The sequence below is a fragment of the Aythya ferina genome, assembly GCF_964211825.1.
Source record: "Aythya ferina genome assembly, chromosome: 5".
In the NCBI taxonomy this organism is placed as follows: domain Eukaryota; kingdom Metazoa; phylum Chordata; class Aves; order Anseriformes; family Anatidae; genus Aythya; species Aythya ferina.
The window spans coordinates 16465847-16485683 of record NC_140301.1 but is presented as its reverse complement, the minus strand read 5'-3'; the positions used below and the strand labels follow the sequence as shown (position 1 = coordinate 16485683).

Genomic DNA, 19837 nt, shown 5'->3' with positions numbered 1-19837 from the left:
CTATGACTACATCCTAACCATTCCCTTATGACAGAAAAACGCATTCTTTTCTCCTGATTTAGACAGCACGTCCAGATTCACTAGCCCCACTGCTGTTCTGGTTAGAAGCGTTTCTCTGTAGGCTGGTGAGCAGGCTAACACCTACAAACCGAGCTGGTTTCAGGCTCCACCATACTCCTACTCTCACTGCGAGGCCAAAGCGTGGTTAACTGCTTAAACGTGGTTAAAAATCAGAGGCAGGCCCCCGGGGAGCTCCAGCAGCGGGCCCGGAGCACGGCGCTCCCCGCCGGCCGCCAGCGCTGCCCTCGGCCGCCCCCTGTCGGGCCGCGGCCATGCGGGCTCCGGGACACCCGGCCCGGCCGCGGGGGAGCCGGGGGCGGCCCCTCAGCCCCCGGGGTCCAAGCTCAGTCCCCGGGGGCCGCGGCGAGCCCTGCGGCACGGGAGGGCGCCGGCAGAGGCGCCCTGGTGTCGGTCAGGAGCCCGCAGGGGGAATGCCTCCGGCCGCGGGGCAGTGCCAGCCGCCCGCCTCGCAGCCCCTAAAATGGCGGGCGAGGGACTCGGACTGGTTTCTCGCTCCCTGTCCTAGATTGCTGTGCTATAAATAGCAGCCAGGTGTTAATTAGTTCCCATATGCACGCCTGGGTGCGAGTGCCATGTGTTTTATCCACGTGCACTCGTAGAGGCAAACCTTTTCTCGGCTGCTATAGGAAGAGCAGTTCTTACACGGCCAAGGGGCCAGATGCTTCATTAAAAGACTGCTTTCTGCCTCAAGGGAAGCGTACTATGACCGTAGTAAACTCGGAAGCTTGTGCTTCTGCCACTGGAAGGGACCCGGAGCCCTCAGCACTCTTGCCATGACCTGGCAGAGGACACCACCTGTGTGACAGGCCATGGGCCATGCCCGCCCCAGCCAGTGCTCCACGTGCTGCTTGGGGGCAGCTCGCGTACCCCAGCATCTCCACGGGCCACAGCAGTGGCTCGGGGTCATGGCCACGGCAGTGGTAGCGCTGCCTGCACACACGTTGGCCTCGCAGTACAAGGACACCCAGACCATGGAGCATGCCCAGAGAAGGGCCACGAAGCCTGGAGCACAAGTTCTGTGAGGGGCAGCTGAGGGAACTGGGGGTGTTTAGTCTGGAGAAGAGAAGGCTCAGGGGAGACCTTATTGCTCTCTACAACCACCTGAAAGGAAGAGGTGGGGAGCTGGGGGTCAGCCTCTTCTAGCAGATAACTAGTGATAGGACAAGAAGAAATGGCCTCAAGTAGAGCCAGGGGAGGTTCAGGTTGGAAATTAGGAGACATTTCTTCTCAGAAAGAGTAGTCAGGCGTTGGAGCAGGTTGCCCAGGGAAGTGATGGCATCACCGTCCCTGGGGGTGTTCAAGGAAAGGTTGGACCTGGTGCTTAGGGACGTGGTTTAGTGGGCAAGATTGGTAGTAGGGCGATGGTTGGACAAGATGATCCTGAAGATCTTTTCTAACCGTAATGATTCAGTGATTCTATTCTATGGTTCTGTGTGTGCACCCAGCAGGTCACAGGAGGCCACCAGGAACTTGCCCAGCAGGGAGCACTTACCTGAGGAGTCTCAGTAACCGGCTGAGGACAAACCTACACTAGCAGTTTAGTCTGAACCAGGTGTGAGCTTCTGGAGTGAATTTCCTGATGGTGCCCACCTGCTGCACTGCGGCTCGCATCGCAGAACTGCGCTGGGGCAGACGCACTGAATTGGTTTTGGATGCAGTTACACCAGAAAATGCACTCCAGTAGCACACCAACGGCATTCCACACACTAACCACTGTAGCGTGGACTTAACCAGGACCAGCTGTTCCTGTTGGGCTCAACTACTTATTCATGTAGGCATAGCCGATCTCCTGAAAGCTCAGGGACATGGAAGTAGTGTACAGAGTATGATATGGTATGCCAGCAGTATATGGCATCACAGCCACATCCAAAAACTGAGATACGAAGGCACTGCATGGAGACAGCTGTATGCTGTTTATTTGCAGTATACAGAAATGCAGAATAACTATGGTTGGAAAGGAGCTCTGGAGACCCTCCAATACATTCCCATATTCCCAGATAAGTGTTACATATATGCTGGCATTTTTATACATTAAGGAAGCCACAGTCCTAGATGGCTGGTAGTGAATAATCACAAGAGCTGGCCATCATTTTCATACTCTTGAAGACAGAATGTCGACCTTTTTTCCTCGGACTGAGAAGCCTGTTGAGAAACAGGCTTTCAGGCTCTGTGTGGACCTGACCTGGGGCGTGAAAGGTAACCATGTCTTCCTCCGTGCTAGCCCAGGACATCCATACTAACTCTCTGCTGCACTCAAGCTAATTAGCCTAGCTAAGAGGCTATCATTAGCCTGGATACAGTACTGGGCTAAAGCAGTTACACCACCTTCAGTTTCAAAACCGTTCCCTGATAGTGTTGCTCCTCCAGGTTGGAAAGATGTACCTGAGGCAACAGTCTAGGAGTCTCTAGGAGGGTGCTGCATGAGACCCACTTGCCCAAAGACCCTCCCATGGGAGCAGGAATGAACAAGTTCACGTGCAGCATGTGCCAGACACCCCCTGCCAACAGTGGGTAGTGCGTCAGAAGCTAAGCCATGCGCGTGACTTGTTTACCTGTGATCTCTGTTGCAGTCCCCGTGAGAGAGCAAATCTCCAAGATCCAAGAGAATTACAGGAGAAATGTGCAATGAGTGGTTGGAAAGGCGAGCACCAGGGGTTCCTGCCTCAGGGGAAACAAAGTCCATGGGCCTGGAAGCCACACAGTACATCTTGAGGAGGCCACAGGTAAATCAGAGGTGCAGTCACTCACAGGTTTGAAGCACAGCTTTGTCAGCAGAGCTAAAAGAGACTAACCTGGTTCACAAAGAAATGTGAACTAGCAGGTGATGTACTTATCGCTCCCCTTAGACCTGCTTACTGGTCTTCCCTGAGGTAGACGTACAAATAGATGTACAGATGTAAGAAGAAAAAGATCGATTCCTAGATGAAGCTCCAGGACCCTGACTTCGGTAACGAAAGCTGCATCCTGCCCACCCAGCAGAGACAAGCAGGTCAGAGCAGGTATCTCCTGTGCTGGTTACCTGCATTACGGCAACCAGCATCAGCAACCAACACCACAAACCCGCAGCTGTGAAAATCAGCACCACAAAATATACTAACAGTTTCTGCGATTGACACATTAAAGGTTCAAAACACCCTGGCAATTTTGGAAGAAAAACAAGTGAACCAGCTGAAGCCAGAATCAGATATGCCTTTGTACGCTTCCAGAGAAAAAGAAACCTTTCACTCCAAACTAAACAGAATAGTGTTGAAGCACTGAGACCTGTCAAAACTTCTCCTCAACTGGCTGTCTTCACAGAGAACTTAAGTGAACCTTCAGTGGCTACTGACCAGCACAGAGAAGTACTATGAAAAAGACAAAACAGAAGCCATGAAGGACTAGAAATAAAAGAATGACAACAGAAATGGTTGAAAGTATAGGAATTGGTCCAAATTCTAAAGGTAAAAGAGAAAGTCAAAATGTATGCAAGAGGTGGAATCAAAGCACATCAATATGACAGAAACAGCAGCAAAGTCTGGTAAATAAAAATGTTGCAGAAAGGAGACAATATCTGAAATGGAATGATGACGCGTAAAATCTCACAACTCTATACGTATATAAATTTAAATGCCTAAAGTAATAAACCACTATTTTACTTGTGTGTTGAAAAAAATAGTAAGAAAGGATACAGAGCAGAAAGCAGCCTAGAGAAATTACTGATTTTTGACTTGGTGGTTATATTTTAAAAACATATATATCAAGGAAAAGATCAGTTGCAGTCACACTTAACAGCATATATTTTGAGTTTGCCAGTGAAAGTTTAAAAAAAAAAAAAAAAAAAAAAAGAAAAGAAAAGAGGACAAACGCTGTTTTGGTCAACCCAAAATGCTTCCTTAATACACAGTGGTGTGTTTTCCTTTGTACTGGAGTCTCCCGTCATTTCGTTTTAGTCTTTCTTTTTTTATTCCATTTTTTTCCAATTGAAAAATAGGTGTGAAGTAGGAATTTTGAAATCTCAAACATTTCAAAAGCTGAAACTGAGCATTTATATTTGAAAAGTAAAAATTAAACACTTTTAATTTTTAAATTCCCTTTCCACCTTCTTTTCTGTAAAACACTACAATGAATTTGATTTCTCGGGTATTTCAGTGAACCTGAAGTACTGCATTTTTGTGAATTTCACGCTGTTCTCCTAAGGACGCCTGTAATTAGCCTGTAATTAGCAGGAGTGTTTCTTAATGCTTTTATGCTTTGGTTCTTTTTTTGACCTTCCTTTTAAGGGTCCCCAATTTGGAATTGCTTAATACGAGATCAAATATGTTCTATATAAAAATTATAAAATACGATCTTTGAACCTAGTCTGTTATCTTTCCCAAGCACTGAGACATACACTGCAGCTAATTGTCTTAAAGCTTTAAGTACACTGAGAGGCTTTGAAATTAATATAGAAGTAGGATTAAATATATAAAAGCACACTCATTTTTATTGCTCTCATGCCTGTGGAAACAGCATTTTAACTTAAAGGGCTGGAGGCTAAAAGTGTCAGATATTGTACTGACTTGGCAAAAGCAGGGTTTTCATTAGCAGATGGACAATAGCAGAGATGATGGATTTGACAGACCCATCCAGTGTTTTAAAGAACTCATATTCTTAATTGTTCTAAATAGCAGGTATTGCAACACATCGGTCTGGGGGAGAGAATTAAATCTCACGGAAAATGAGAAGGCATTAAATGAGAAGGCACCAAAGATGAAGGCGCACTTGCTAGCACTGCGCCTTTCGCACCGCCATGTGTGCCAGGAAGGACCCAGCACGTGCCCCATGGGCATGGACCTGCACCTTCCACAAAGTGCTGGGGACTCGCACAGAGGGTGGGTGCTCTTCACAAGATGCCCTCGACTGACAGCCCGGGGCTCCTGCCCACCTTCTAGCAGGGGGTGCAGCCTGCAGACAGGGAAGGGCTCCTGCACAACTTGACCGGCTGCACCCTAAGTGATGCCACCCTACCCAAAGGCAGTCCCAGAGCTTTCTCCAGATTGTTGCATCAGCTGAAAACAACCATTGTCTGAAGACCCACAGGCTTGGCCCTCACGCATACACACCGCAGTAACCTGATCTGAGCAACGTGGTAAATCCTGACAGGTTCACACCTGAACTCATTTGAGACCCCATGGAAAGATGATCAATGCATAGGGCACGGTGGTTTAAAAGCTGTATTTGCACTTTTGAGGGAACAGCATTTGCTCCCACTGCCTATGCACTTACTTTGTCCATGCCTCACCTCTTACAAAAGTGCTCGTTTTGCTGATCAGCTTTATATTCTCACTTCCTCCTGCTCAGTACACCTAAGGAAGTTGTTGAAACTTGAACGCCTGTGCATGCCAGAAGAAGAAACAAAAGTAGTACTAGCTATTTTAAGTCTTCTAAAAATGTCCTTTATTATCTATGTCATGAGGTATAAGCTATAAAATACAGTATTTCACAACTTAAGCCAAGGAACAGATGATTCACGGAGCAAAACTAGCTCTATCAATGTCAAATTGGGCAAGCAGGCATTGAAAAATCTGAGGTCTCCAACGTGATTTAAAATCTCTGATTGTCAGGAACACCGAGGTGGCTATTTCCAGTAATGGCACTTCACAAAATATCAGGCTTTCCAGGTGAACTTCCCCTACCTACTGAAATTAAGCATTCGGTGACTGCTGGTCAGGGTCACTACTGGAAGGAATGGATATCTGTGCAGGTGGAGCAGAGCAGAGGTTTTATGGCAGTAGTTTTTAGCTGAAAAAATCTGACCCTTTGAATATCGTTCATAGATTTAGTTATCACTATTCTTGGTTAGGACAGACTGTAGATCAAGGGGAAATGCTAAGATCAAAAAGAAAATTAAATGCGGTAACTTGTTAGTATAGAAACACAGAACTGCTTCATCAGGTGAATTCTTAGGGTGTTATACACAAACATCTCAGCGTATGTTCACGGGAAGGGGGTGTGTATGTATTTATTCATCTCATGAAACGCTATGGTAAGCCAAGACTGTTGAAAACTTTATCCATTTTTTTCAGGAACTGCTATCTATACAGCCTTTTATATCTAATCCAATTCCCTAATCTGTTTTTTTTTTTTTTTTTTTTTTTTCAAAAAGTTTAGAATGAATAAGCACTATAGGCTTCTTAAGAAGCATTTTAGTATTTGCACCTTTACATAAGTGTCTGGGTTCCTACAAAAACTGAGTTAATGTCTAGATGATGACTTCTTTTTGAAAGTATAGCTCAAGGTCAAACTGAAGGTTGGGGTCATGAGAACTATCATGTCATCAGGTTAATTTTAAGGAACGTGTGTTATCTTCTGCGGAGCCTCATTCCCTTTCATTGAAATCGATGAGAGATTTGCAATCGGCAACAGTGAAATGAGGTCAGAGCCACAGCTGATATGTCTAATTAATAGGCTACATCCACTCCATCTGTCCCACAAAAGGTCTGAGAGAGTATAGGGTAAAACGTCTCCATCCTGAGTTGGTACTGTTCAAAATCTGCATAAAAATAACAGCGAGAGCACTTGGAGGATTTCATCCTCTGAAGTATCTAAACATTTGTGCCAGCACATTTCACCAAGTTTCCATTTAGAGGAGTTTTGTGGGTAAATTACAGAGTGAAAATTCAGATGACAAGAAATCTGTGGGTGTGCTTGTGTACATATTGTGGCAGATCCTGAAAACCCACTCTATGTAGGAGCCTGAACCCTATCATGAAATGCAAAGCTAGTTTTTCTGACTCACTAAGGTGTGTTTCATTGTCCCCAGGCTAGGTGTATAATATATGTTGGCAATCTCCCTTTTGGGCTTTGTCTTGACGATGCAGCAAATGGCTTTAGGGCTTCTACTCCAACATCCAAAACCACTACAGCCACATGACTAAAACACTAATCCAGCGTAATAAATTCATTCTTAAGGATCAAATTTGTTCAAAAACTGTTGACAGGTTAACTCACATCCACAGGGCTTGATGCTGGGTAAAGTACTTACTATTTATGCCTCCCATGTTAGCTTTATCTTGAATTGACTAACAATCATCTTTCCACAGCTAGTGAAAAACCTTTGTAAGTTCCATGCGATGTACTGTGGCTAATTTTAGAGAACTCAAATCGTATGCCCCTCCCTGATCGGGACCGAATTCGTGTTGCTCTGTGAGCAGGTAGCGCAGGCAGACTCCGTTTCTGCCTGCGGAACCGTAACTTCAGAGGCAGTGAAACCCGGGATGCAGAGAGAGCATCTGTAGAAGGATGTAGGAGTAGTCAGGCTGGGAGAGGAAGAAAAGCCCACAGCTGGGCTGCTGCTTGGCCTGTTAACTGAGGTAACGATAACAGCAAAGACAGGGATCTCTGCAGCTGACATGCAGCATCTCTGCTCCTCCAGACAGAGTGGGAGCCCTGCCTCCACGCCAATCCATGTAACGTAAACACCACTTGCATTAATTGTACATACAATTGTGAAGCACTTGCGACTATCGCACTAATCAAACCACGATGCTAAGCAATTACCCAGAGACTTCTGTGTTTCCAAACATCCTGATATTTCAGCGTACCGCTCCACTTCACCGGATTTGTTTAGTAGCAGGGTACATATACACACTTGCCAGGTACCTGTGCCCTGCATACGCATAAAGGTAACATCTCTGCCATCTATGCCAACCTGCTCCGGGACTGTTCCGGGCACTGAGACTACCGGCAGTGGTAGAGCCCACATCTGCGTCATTGCCCTCTCCAAAAGGTGGCAGAGGCATCCCGGCGGGCCCAGGCTGGCTGGGAGCTGGGGGCGAGCTACCTGCACGCAGAGGGCTGAGCTCCAGCGCTCAGACACCTGCTCTGCCTCTCCTCAACTTCTGCTCTAGACGCAGTGACAGTGTCTCCTAGTGGCTGCATTCTTAAAGGAACTGATCCAGACCCAAACTTCACACCTGGAACTCCCACGCTCCGAAAGCACACAAAATACAAACATGTCGCAGGGTTTTTAGAGCATTAAAAGAGCATCACTCAAGGAGGCGAAAACAAAGTAATTTGAACATTCCAGGTTTGATATCCCAGTTACAAAGTCACATGCTGATTTAAGATTTAAAACCTCTCTCTAGATACACAAGTGTAATTTAAAAACCTGTAGCAAAGCATTGCATTATTTCCCTTCTGAAACAGTAACGCTGCAGAGAGCAAGGAGAGCCACAAGGAACCCAGGTGAAGCAAGGCATTCAGGCCTTTGCTCAAAGGTCTGGAGACAAGCATGGGAACCAGCTGGGTCAGGGGCAATCTCATCTAACCTTTAGGTCCTCTCAGACCCTGTAAAAGCAAAGGAAAGGCTTAAATGCTCAACCATCCTAAAGCAGAAAGTCAGTCCCCATACATTCAACCTAGTGCGTACTGAGGCTATGCCAGACACCACAGGCTGAGCGTGAACTGACATCGCTGGATCTCTGAAACATGCTAGAGGCTCACAAAAGGTGATCCTGGCACAGCCCAAAAGGCCACATCTGTGAGCATCCTCTCTGCAGTCACAGCCAGCAGAGGAGGTTTAGATGGAGAGCACAAAAACCAGCAACCCCGAGCAGTACATCAAGAACTGCTTCCAGCTCTTCCTCCCCAGACTCGCTATTTTCAGCTTCCAGCACCAGCTAAGCACCAAAAGTCCACCTTGGTAATGAGATCGGTATCGGAGGATTTTGTGAAAAGAAGACTTAACAGTCAAGGTAGCAGCCAGAGTATTCTTCGGCATGTGGAAGCCCCAGTAGCTGGTGGACACAGAGGCCACCTGGGTCTGATTCTGCCATGCTGCACGAGGGACATTTCCTTTTTTCATTTTAAACTGATTGAAGTTTTCTGTTGTCTACATTTTCCTTTCTTGGAACAGAAAGTTTTGGGCAGCAAATTTCTGTACATGGATAACTTTATCCAACTTAAACATTGGAAGAAAAAAAAAAAAAAAAAAAAAAGACTGTAAAGGTGCAGACAAGGGAAGCTTTCCTAGCAAATCCTGGCTCTAAGACTATTTTTTAACAACATAATAGAGATTTGTCTTCCTCTGTGTATACATGGGGGCCTTATTTTTTGCCAAATACCTTATCATACTCCTGACACCACCAGTTTGGAGTTTTTATGTAAACTTCCCTGTTAGAGGAGAAATTGTACGCTGTGAAAATGACCACGGTTGGTCATTTGCACATATCATTACAAAATAATGACTTCGTATACTATAAACCTCAACGAAGGTGTCTATTTGAACATCGCAAGAGCCACCAGACCTTACACTGGAGTGCAGGCAGCCTGTCCCCACCTCCAGCAGGTGTTTCTCCATGTACCCGCGTGTCCCTGAGACACTGCTCTGCTGGCAGCAATGGGCACTTTCTGCTGCCTGTCTTTCTTCCACTGTGCTGGTGCCAACGAAAGCCTTTCTTGAACAAGATCTGCCTGGTCCTGAATTCGTTTTTCCTGCTGATCCTTACAGGGCTCGAGTTTGCTGACCTTTATGCCAGCGTGCAAAGCTGATCTCTCTCCTCAGCTTCTTACCTGAGGGGAGGGAAAGGCGGCAGTTCAGTTTTGGAAGAGGTTCTCAGTGGCAAAAAGGGACCGGCAAGTGAAATGCTTTCCACTCAGCTTGCTTTCCACACCTACCTCAGCTATCACTGAGCATCAGCAGAAACGCACCAAATAAGCAGTTTTGGCTTGTCTCTGTCTAGGTGAGTTTCCTAAAAAGTTTGAAAACAAAGCCTAACCTTTCTGCTTCTTTCCTCATGCTGACAATTTAGCTCCATCCAATACAGAAAGCAAAACCAAACCTCTAGCGAAGCCCTTCTTTTTGTGGCATTCATCCTTTTCAGCCCACCTGCTCAGGTAGCTTCCTTGAAAAGTGCCTCTCTTTCTGCACACATTTAAAGCCCCTGAAGTTGACAAATCCCTGTGCTGCAGCCACCTCTCATCACGTCTCTTCCTATTAAAGCCTTGCACAGCAGATCCCCCCTTGCCCCAGCAGCCTGAAACAAGCAGACACCTCTGCACCTCCCTGTTCGGGCAGGGGAATGCTTTATGTGCAAGCAATATTTCTAAACACTTGCAGCAGAAGCCTCAAGTCAGCACTAACTGAGAGTTATGACCCTCACGGTGCAAAGCCAAATGCTCTGTTAGGGTAGGAAGTAATGGACATCATCCTGGCTAACTGCTGTGGCCCCTGATCCAGCCCCTCTGCACCTGGATCACCTCCATATGGAAGGAAAGGAAGCCCTCTGTGCCTGAGCAATGCTCTACTATTTTTTTTTACGGTTGGACCAGATGATCTTGGAGGTCTTTTCCAACCTTAATGACTCTAAGCAAGCAGAGCACTACAAGAAGAGCAGAAGTCGGGGTGGTCCGAGGGAACAGAAGGGACAGAGGACACGGAGCTGCAGCCATACGGCCGCAGGTGGTTTCCTCCATCTCCGAGCCTCTGCCCTGTGGCTCCAAGCATTCGTTGACAGCATCTAGCTGGGTGATTGCATTGTTATGGGAATGCTACAGGGTAGATTGAACTGCTGAGCAGCTACCAGTAGTAGAGGAATGTACAAATCTGGAGGAGAAATTCCTAGCGAGGGCAAGACAAACGGCGAGCTAGTGACTCTGTGAGGTAGAAGAGCCCCACGGACCTGCCCTCTGCCAGCCCTGGGGACTGTCCCTGTCCTAAAGCAACCAAAGCGAACTCTTCCTAACCTTCCCCTCGGCCCAAGCCAACTGTCCTCGGGCCGCTCTGCGGAGAGCAAGTTCCTTTTGCCATCCCAGCGATGGGACACCTGTGTGCACACCCCCCGGCCATGTGCTAGGTTATTTAAAGCAGCTCAGCAAGCCTCCCAGCCCCAGACGCAGCGGCAGTATCAACACAGCTTCCTTTTGCACTCTGTCCTCAGAGAGTCCCATCCAGAGCAGATCACGCTGATCCAACCTGACAACAGCCAGGGATAAAGGGGAGGCTCACACCACACGCAGCCTAATGCCAGCTACTATTAGAAGAGGGCAAGCAGAGATCAAGGAAACCTTTTCTTTCCTCGCACACTGCCAGCCAGTCTGCAGAGCAGCAAGCCCCCAGCCCCACGTGAGCTGAGACTCAATGCTGAGGGGCAGGGGACAGGTCTCTGCCAGGGGGACAGGGCAGGGGACAGGGGGACGAGGCCGTGGTGGGACTGGGACAGGGCTGGCTTGCCTCAAAGCCTCTTGTGTAACCCTTCGCCCTTCCCGGCACTTCCCTCGCTAGCGCTGCGTTTGGCACAAACCTGCAAAATTGCAAAACTCCTCGAGAAGTTGGATTTGCGTGTTGCCTTTTGCAGAGGCGGGCGGGCGGGGGGGTGAAAGGGGGGGGAAGCCAGCTCCCCATTTCTTTTAGCAGCACAGGTTATTGCTATTGCTGGTATTATTTTAGGAGGCGGCTCCCCTCTCCCATCCAAGCGGCTCGCTCTCCCCGGCAGGTGCTCCGAGCCTGCCGTGCCCCCCAGGGGTTAAACAAAGGAGCGGCGGGGAGGGAACCCGAACCCCTCCCGGCGGCTGACAGCGCAAACCCTTCCCTTTTCCCCCCAGATCTCCCTCTGCGGGGCAGGCCGAGGCACGAAGCCGGCACCGGGGCACGGCTGGGGGGACCCCCCTCGCCCCCCACCTCCCCCCCAGAGCAGCCCCGGGGTCCCCCTCACCCGTCCGCCGATGCCATGGTGCCGGCAGCCCCCGGCTCCTGGGGGCCCCGCGGGACGGCTGCGGGCAGCGGGGCGCTGCGCTCCCTGCGGGCGGCCCTCGGCAGCCTCCGGGACGGGGCGAGCGGCTCCTGGTAATCCTCGGGGATCCGCCAGCGACCGGCAGCCCCCGCCCCGCCGCCGCCGCCGCCGCCCGCCCAGGGGGGGCTCCGCGCCCCGGCTCCGTGCCCCGGGGGCCGCCCAGCAGAGGGGCTGCGGGCACCTGGCGGGGGCCGGGCGGGGTCCTCCGGCTGCGGGTGCGAGTGGGAGAGAGCCGGGGGGGGGGCACTTCACAGCGGCATGGTGCCGGGCTGCGGCGGGATTGCAAGGCTTTAGCCCCCGCGCCGTGGATTTGCAGCCTATCCCGCTCTATTTTAGGCTCGGGCTGACATCACCGCCGCCGTGCCTCCCGCAAATCCCCCCCCACGCCCCCCCCAAGCTCGCCTTTAAAGCGGGAGGGAGAGGCGAGGGGAAGGGGGCGGCGAGCCCCCCGCAGGGGGAGGACCGCCCGCTGCCGCCGCCCGCTACCTGCCCCGCTCCCCTCCGCCGTGGGGGGGGGACACCAAGGAGCCGCCCCCAGCCCCTCACGCCCCACTCCCCACTCCCCCCGGCCCCATTCCCGGCCCCATTCCCGGCCCCGGGTCCCGGCGGCGGTGCGGTGCTGCCCCCTGACGGGAAGGCGGCGGCGGCGCGGCCCCACCTGCACGGCCCCGACCCGCAGCCCCCCGCCCTACCTGAGGGTGAGGGGACCCCGGGGAGGGGAGGCCGGGACCCCCGGGCTGCCGGGTGCCGTCTGTCCCCGGGGGGCGGTCGGGGTCCTGCAGCCGGGCGGAGATGGGGATGCTCCGCGTCGCTTCGCGGCTCGCAGACGGGTCCCGGAGCTCCCCAGGAGCAGCGATTGCAGCCGGGGGGCTGGGTCTTGCCAGCCTGCACCCCCGGTTCTCCCTCCTTGGAGGGAGGTGTTAACCCCTGCCCTGCTCGGGCCGGGGGGGCAGGCTGAGCCGGGAGCATATTTGTAACCCCCGGGGGCAGCTCAGGTACTGGGTGCCCCGCTGTGACCGCCCGCCCCATGTGCCCGTGTGTATCAGTACATGTACACGGCCATGTATCTGTCACATAACGCAGGAACAACGCACGGTGGCTGCGTTTGGAGATCAGCCAGAACTGGATCTAGGATTCAGCCCGGTGGTGGTCCAGAAGCAGACCCCGATGTTGCAGCTGAGTCCTCCTTCCATAAAGGACCGAGCTGAAATCTTAATGCTGGTGTCCAGCGAAGCCTGACCATGTCCTTGCTTCCCCCTAAATAGCATCTCCATCCTGTGAAAGGGAGGGGGCTGAATTCTGCGGTGCGTGCACAGCTGTAGCACCCTCCTCCCACGACGAGCCTTAACACCCGGTGATTTTCATCCCATCAGTTCCTTCAAGTTTCTCTCCAATAATACACTTTTCTGTGATACACAGCCAGGGAACAGCTATATTGTTGCTGCCCAAGCCCAGCAGATTTCAGCTTTACGTTGCCAGATCTGTAGGGACTGAAATGACATGGGGATGGGATTCATCACTGAGGAGGAGCTGGAGGATCAGTAAATACTCAGTATGGATGAGCTGCGGTAAGAGGAGAGGAGTGAGGGCTAAGGCTGGAATTAACTCAGACTTTGCAGTTCAGTGCGGAGCACCTAGCTCTCCTTTGGACAAATCCTACAGGGAAAAACCCCTGTGGCCTACCTTCTCAGTTGCAGCAGTGGAGAACAACACGATATAGAGCAGGGCAGCTACAGTGCCACAGCGGAGAAAAGATCCAGCTCATGGCCCTTTATGATTTCTGTTTTAGAAGAGAATTTCTCTTACTGGGTGTGAGAATTTTATTTAACTTAACCACGGAAGAGCTCACACTGGGCAAGCCATGCTCCAATAAACAATTATATTTCTTTCTCATTCCTTCATTTCATTCACTGTTGATAGTGTTAGGAAGAAACACGTGTCAACCTTCTGTGAGTTTACTCTCCTCCAAAACTGCCACCTAATATCCTCTAAACACTTCTTTTAGAGGACAAGTACCATACATTCACTGAAACATGTTCCTCCCAGCAGAGGAACGGATCTCATTTTTCACATTTAATTCAGAATTTTTGTTGTCATGCAGTTTGTCAGCCAAGCATAATCTCCTGGCAGGAGGAGATAGACAAGCAACATCAAGAAAAGTAACTCACTTTGGTTGTAGCCCTTAAACTTTCTGATTCAATTAACAAATAAACTGATCCTATCACCAGTAAAAATAAGATAATTTCAAAAGTGTTAAGTACTTTTGACCAGGAAAGCAAACAGAAATTACACAGAGTGGTCCCCAATACAAGTTGCCCTTTTAGCAGTAATTTTCAGATTCAAAAGTAGGTGGAAAAACTTCTGAGCACTAAGAAACACTAAACAAGATTTCATGGCGTCAGAGAAATGAGAGTTGAAAACAGACTTGATAGCTTATAGCAGCAAGCTTATAACATGCAAGTCCTTCCTGGTGAGAGTAACAAATCCTTTCATCACATCTTCACATCCAACTGTTGCTCTGACTTGGTTTGGGCTCTGTAATAATCTGGAAGTCCTGCAAATTCCAGGGTGTCATAGATGACAGATCTGTGACAGGAGACATTCCTCTGTCCACTCTCACAAACTTTTTCTAGGGATCATCTTCAGTCTTCATCCACAGCTGAATAGAGGAAAATGATTTAGGCAGAGAGCAGTAATTAAGGACCATGAGGACACCAAAGTCTCTCCACTGGCAACATGCCCAACGGGAGAATCTTATACTCGGATGTCAAAAAGTCCAGTTAAGAAAAGCCTCTACTAAGCATGAGAGCTGGACTTTATTCTTTACCCTGGTGGACTACAGGGGAGTTATTTTGCCACAAAAGTGTGTGAACTGACAGAAACCAGAACTTGTCCCAAGGTTTTCAGAGGTCTTTGAAATAATCCACATGGAAAAATGCTTTGAAAAGTGTGTTTTGGGTTTTCATCTGTTCAGAATACAAGGTGGGAGTTAACCCTCCAGGTACATTTCACTGCAATGGCTCATATACAATACCATCACTGGATGTATTAAGGGAAAAAAAAAAAAAAAAAAAAAAAAGGATTCTTGTTATTTATGCAGTAGTTGAATTTTGTGCTAATTTTGCCTTTCGGTGTGCCTGAAGAGTCCCAGAGTCCCAAGTGAGTCACATGCAAACAGACAAGGGCAGCAGGGAGTCCCTAGAGTGTGACACAGATAAAGCAACAAGGAATCTAAATAATGTCAGACATGGGTATGTAGGTTAAAAAAACAAACCATGGTTTATTTAAATGTGTAAAGTACTTGGGAGGGAAAAAGATTACATTGTACTATGGCAATAGAGACAGCACATACCGTAACAAGCTCATCCATCGTAATGAATTCAGGCTACTCTTTCCAGCCTCTTATTCCTGTCAGTCACGCTGACCTTTGGGAGAGGCTCACCGTTGATTTCTCTAAGGGACTCCATGCTACAGATTAATTTCAGTCAGAATTTGCTGTCCCATTTCTGTATGTCAGACTCAGGAGCAGGGCATCGTCCTCCCACCAGGGGAGACAGGTGAAATATGGCAAAACTTCCCATGCACAAAGACACTCTGCCAGGAATTAAGAGTAGCCTGATGGAACATCTGATCCTAGGACAAATTACCAGGGTGTCTGCCTTAACCTTATCCCAGACGTGGCTCATCATTGGGATGAGAAGCCTAAAGCAGAGGAGACTGTGACAGATATTATGGTAATTATAAAATGCCATTTCCAGACACAGCTTTTTATTTCAGGTTCTTCTCAATCCAGTCTTTAAAGGGAAAAGCTTTGGTGTAGCCACTGTAGAGTTCTAGGCTGCAAGTTTTATCATAACCCCAGCTCACCAATCCCATCAGGTGCCACCTTAGCTCAGGAGATGCTTTTCCTGGTAAAGTTATGGCTGCAATCCCACCAGTCTCGGCAGGGCAGATATTCGAAAAGGCCGTGTGGTCCTGTTTGGCGCAGAACATGCTGTCAGTGATGCTGACCTGTATCCCGTTGTCCTCATACTGTTGCTCACACAACAGTGAGTCCACCATCCGAACAGCTCCCATGCGGATCGTGTCGTTCTTGTATCCGGGATCTTTAATGTCAGCCAACACCTTCCAGCCAGTAACCATTATTTTTAAATCCTCTGTGGGTGAAGTCAAGTCATGAGAAGATGCCAAGCAAATGGGTTGAACGCGACTGCTGATTCTGGCTTTGTCCAAGAGTTTTATGATAGCTATGTCAGAGTCGAGTAATATGGGGTCATAATTGGGATGCACTATGATGGCAGAAATCTGGGGAGGAAACAGAACGAGAACAATTGTAGCGTTAACAGCCATGGAAAATCAGCAGCATTATTTCCATATTAGTACTTTTTAGTTTATTTAGCATTACTTAACTCAACCTCTGCTCCCAAAGGGTTCTTTCACCTTAGAGCTCACTCAAATGAGAAATAAGCAAAGAGACCAAGCATCTTCTAAGAACTTTTTTTTTTTTTTTTTTGGGTGGGGGGTCGTTTCAGGACAGTTTTTATTGTACAAAGCTCCTTCTAATGAAATATAGTCAAGGACATTTCCAAAAAAATAGGGAGTTAATGTGCAGTTCAAGTTTTTCCACTGTTTACTGAAAAGAATTCACCTGTGATGTCATCTTCTGTCTGTATAATTTGAATTTGAGGGCCTTTTGAAATTAAATATTATATTCTCATTGAAATTCAGCCATCATACCCCCCCCCAAAAAAAAAAAATAAATATATATATATATATATATATTAGCAATACATAACATAACATGGGAGCTAAAAAATTGTCAAAAAATAATATATCTAGGTAGGTCTGAGAAAGTTGGAATTAGAGAAAGGAATCAAAAATAAAGGGGAGAGAGGAAACAAATTAATTATTAACTATTGGATCAAATCCTTTAATTGATTCACATATCTCCCCACTTCAGAAAAAAATTCACAGCCAAAATTACTGTATTTCTCCTCATTTTGATTTCTATGCTCCTGGTTTTACTTGAAAAAACAAGCTATTCTGAGCCTGAGTTGCTGTTTTTGGAGCTGGAATCAGATACAAACTTCTTTTGAGTTTGGAGCTGGACAGCTTTGGGGCTGAGATGTGAAATGCGTTCACGGTGTCAAACCAGGATCTAGAGCACAAGTGTTTCCTTCATAAATTATGCTAATCGCTTTTGACAGTAGCTGGCACCTCTTCTTTTTTTCTGGCAATATCACTCAAGATGTCATGGCCCGTGGAACCTGAGCTATTTTCTCAGTGATTGGTGTTAGGGGAGAAACATGCTGGTTGGACAGTGTCAGGGGAATTAAAGCACTACAGCACGTGCCCTCCTTATGCCATGATCATTCTGTCAGTTGAATCTCTAGAGATGTATTTCAAGGAATAGCGTGTAAAACAATACATTGCCCAAAGGATAATCTTTTTCTCCCCATACGAGACGGATGTGATCAGCATCTGTCAGTGCTCATCATTTTCAGCTCCCAGCAGACTTACTCACCCGCAGGTTCTGGATGGTCTTTTCATCCCTGTCATCGTCTCTGTAGAACTTCCCCAGAACCACCTTGAGCTCTGCTGACTTGAGGACGATGGTCTTGCCCAGGTCAGTGACGCAGTGAGCTGCCACCACCACGGTGCGCTCGTTCACCAGGGCCCCGCTGCAGATGAGGATCCAGGACCCTTTTCGGAGGCTGTTCTCCTTCACCCCGTTGGCTGTCCGATAGATTGCTGCTTGCCAGGGCCACCTGGTAGAGGTCACTGTCTTCTGAAGAGTGATGTTTTCTGCCTTTCCACAGACTGGGGAAACATGGACAAAGAAGGAGGTGACACCTCTTCCCAATCAAAGAAACCAAACTACAATGGTTTTTGCAATAAAAATACATTTTTGCAATAAAAATACAGGAAAACATGAGGTGATAGTAGGAACAAATTTTCAAATCATGACAGAACCTCATTCCCTTTGCTCAATGAAAGGGTAGAAAAACCGATGGCAAATTACCATGCTGAAAGCTTGATCCCTTTACCATCACCTACATCACCTACTGATGGTAAAAAGAGCCATATATCCTCCAACCTTTATTGCTCCTATCTCCCAGCTGGAAGCATAGGCAGCCTACACTGCTGGGACTCCCTAATTATCTAAGACAAATACACAGCCTGTGCCCCCATCCGCCAAGAGACGTGTGCTTTTCTTCCCTCTGAGACTCACTTGGAATACAAATGGGGGCCCTCCCACTCCATTTTCCTGTCTTCAGACAAGTCCTCCTGCTGCTACCCAGGCGGCGGTAGAAAGGAGAAATGCATTCGTACTGAAGCTGAGTGTGCAGATGCTGGTACCCGGGGGGCAGGTCTCCAAATGGCAGTGCTGGCTTCTTGGTTGGGTAGATTTCAAGCTTTTGCTTGCTGAATGCAGATGAGTAAAGCTGATGCAAAGGTGTTTCCCTGTTTCAATGCACAAACACAAGGTCATGATAACAACACAATAAAAGAGATCATTTCCATAGCTTTATCACCAGCTGTCTTAAGTAACATTTTAAAATATAAGCAGGTAGTTTGCTTGTGAAAACAGAAGACAAATATCCTTCCAACATAGTTTAGCAATATTGCCATTTACATCCCAGATATTTTATTTATATATATACATATATATATATTCACATATTTTTAAATTATTTGTATCTCTTTTTTTTTTTTTTAAATTATTTTTATTTTACAGTTTCTGGATTATATTTAGTTGTCTTTGAGTGTGGAACAGGTTTCACCCTTCACAAAAGGACTGAGATATTGTGTTTTTAAATAGAGAAATTACACTAGAAGTTGGTGCTGCCATAATTAATTCTCACTAGAGAGGAGTTAGGCACTTCTTTTCTCTAGTGAATGTTTTAATAGGCAGTATTAGGAATCGATTCAGATTAAATCATGTTGATAAAGTTGCTTGATTTAGCAATTAACAGATAATTACCTCACCACAGAGATTTCATAATTGCAATAATCACTAAGCTTCCATTTGGAAATTGTACTGATTAGCTGAAACATGGCACATAATTAAAAAAAAATAAATATATGCACCAGCCTGGATATGGACCATAAGCTTGACTACAGTTATACTTAAATCTTCATCACTTAAAATATATTCCTTGTTCTAATGGTTAAAAGCATATATCTACACAAAACAAAACAAAACAAAACAACAACAACAACAAACTATTTAAATCTGAAAAAAAAAAAAAAAAAAAAAAACAGCAGGAAAATAATTTCCTTTGCTATTTTTGGAACTGCCTGTATCCAGAAAAGCCATAAGAATGCTTTTTCACATAGTAATTCCATTTTCGGTCAGAGAGAAACAAAGACTACCTTCACCATATAGAATTTGTGAGGAGATACATGACACCACTCAGGGAAAATAAACTTACTAAGAAGAAGAGCAATAAGAAGTTTCTTGGGTTTTGGAAGAAGGATGAGAATTGCTCTGGTCATGCTCAAACTGCCTGGGTCCCATTCCCTACTCATGTGTGACCACGCAATGCTACAAAATCCACATTTGTCCTCTTTATTTATCTGTGCTACTTCATGGGATCATGCTTAAAGGGACAAAAACAGTGCACAGACATGAGATGCCATCATGATGCTATGCAGGTGGGGGCATGCATGCACTCTCATACAGCTGGTGTTAATATCTGAAACATTTAGCATAAAAAGACCTGCGTTCAAAAGTGAAGCAACAAATCTTGATGGCTATGAAAGCCTCCTGATGGCTTCCCAGGGCCACCTCAACACTCATACACTACAGACAGCTGGGGAGTGGGAGAAGTGTGGGGGGTACATGTTGCCTTGTTCCTAAAGGCTTCTCTAGGCATCTGCTACTGGCCATTGCCAGAGACAAGATATGGCTAGAGCTGGACCTTTATTCTGCCCTCAAATGGCTGTTTTTAAGACCAAAGATGAGGACAGTTCTTGCGCTGCATCTAAAAATAAATGAATCC

General features: G+C 47.4%; 2 protein-coding genes across 4 annotated transcripts in view; both read right to left on the bottom strand.

Moving 5' to 3' along the window:
* SLC1A2 (solute carrier family 1 member 2) overlaps window positions 1-11907 on the bottom strand; it is a 93913-nt gene extending 82006 nt beyond the window's left edge. For both annotated transcript variants that reach the window (XR_014693404.1, XM_084520365.1), the window contains exon 1: window positions 11754-11907. Coding sequence is in view for 1 of the 2 variants with exons in the window: in XM_084520365.1 (XP_084376491.1) it covers window positions 11754-11770 (17 nt within the window). In the remaining variant the exon portion in view is untranslated. The remainder of the gene's footprint in view (window positions 1-11753) is intronic.
* Window positions 11908-15085: 3178 nt separating this feature from the next.
* Window positions 15086-19837, bottom strand: part of PAMR1 (peptidase domain containing associated with muscle regeneration 1) — a 52357-nt gene continuing 47605 nt past the window's right edge. For both annotated transcript variants that reach the window (XM_084520223.1, XM_084520224.1), the window contains 3 exons: window positions 18064-18296; window positions 17356-17651; window positions 15086-16136 (listed from right to left, as the gene is read on the bottom strand). In XM_084520223.1, coding sequence (XP_084376349.1) covers window positions 15600-16136; window positions 17356-17651; window positions 18064-18296 — 1066 coding nt within the window. In that variant the 3' untranslated portion in view covers window positions 15086-15599. The remainder of the gene's footprint in view (window positions 16137-17355; window positions 17652-18063; window positions 18297-19837) is intronic.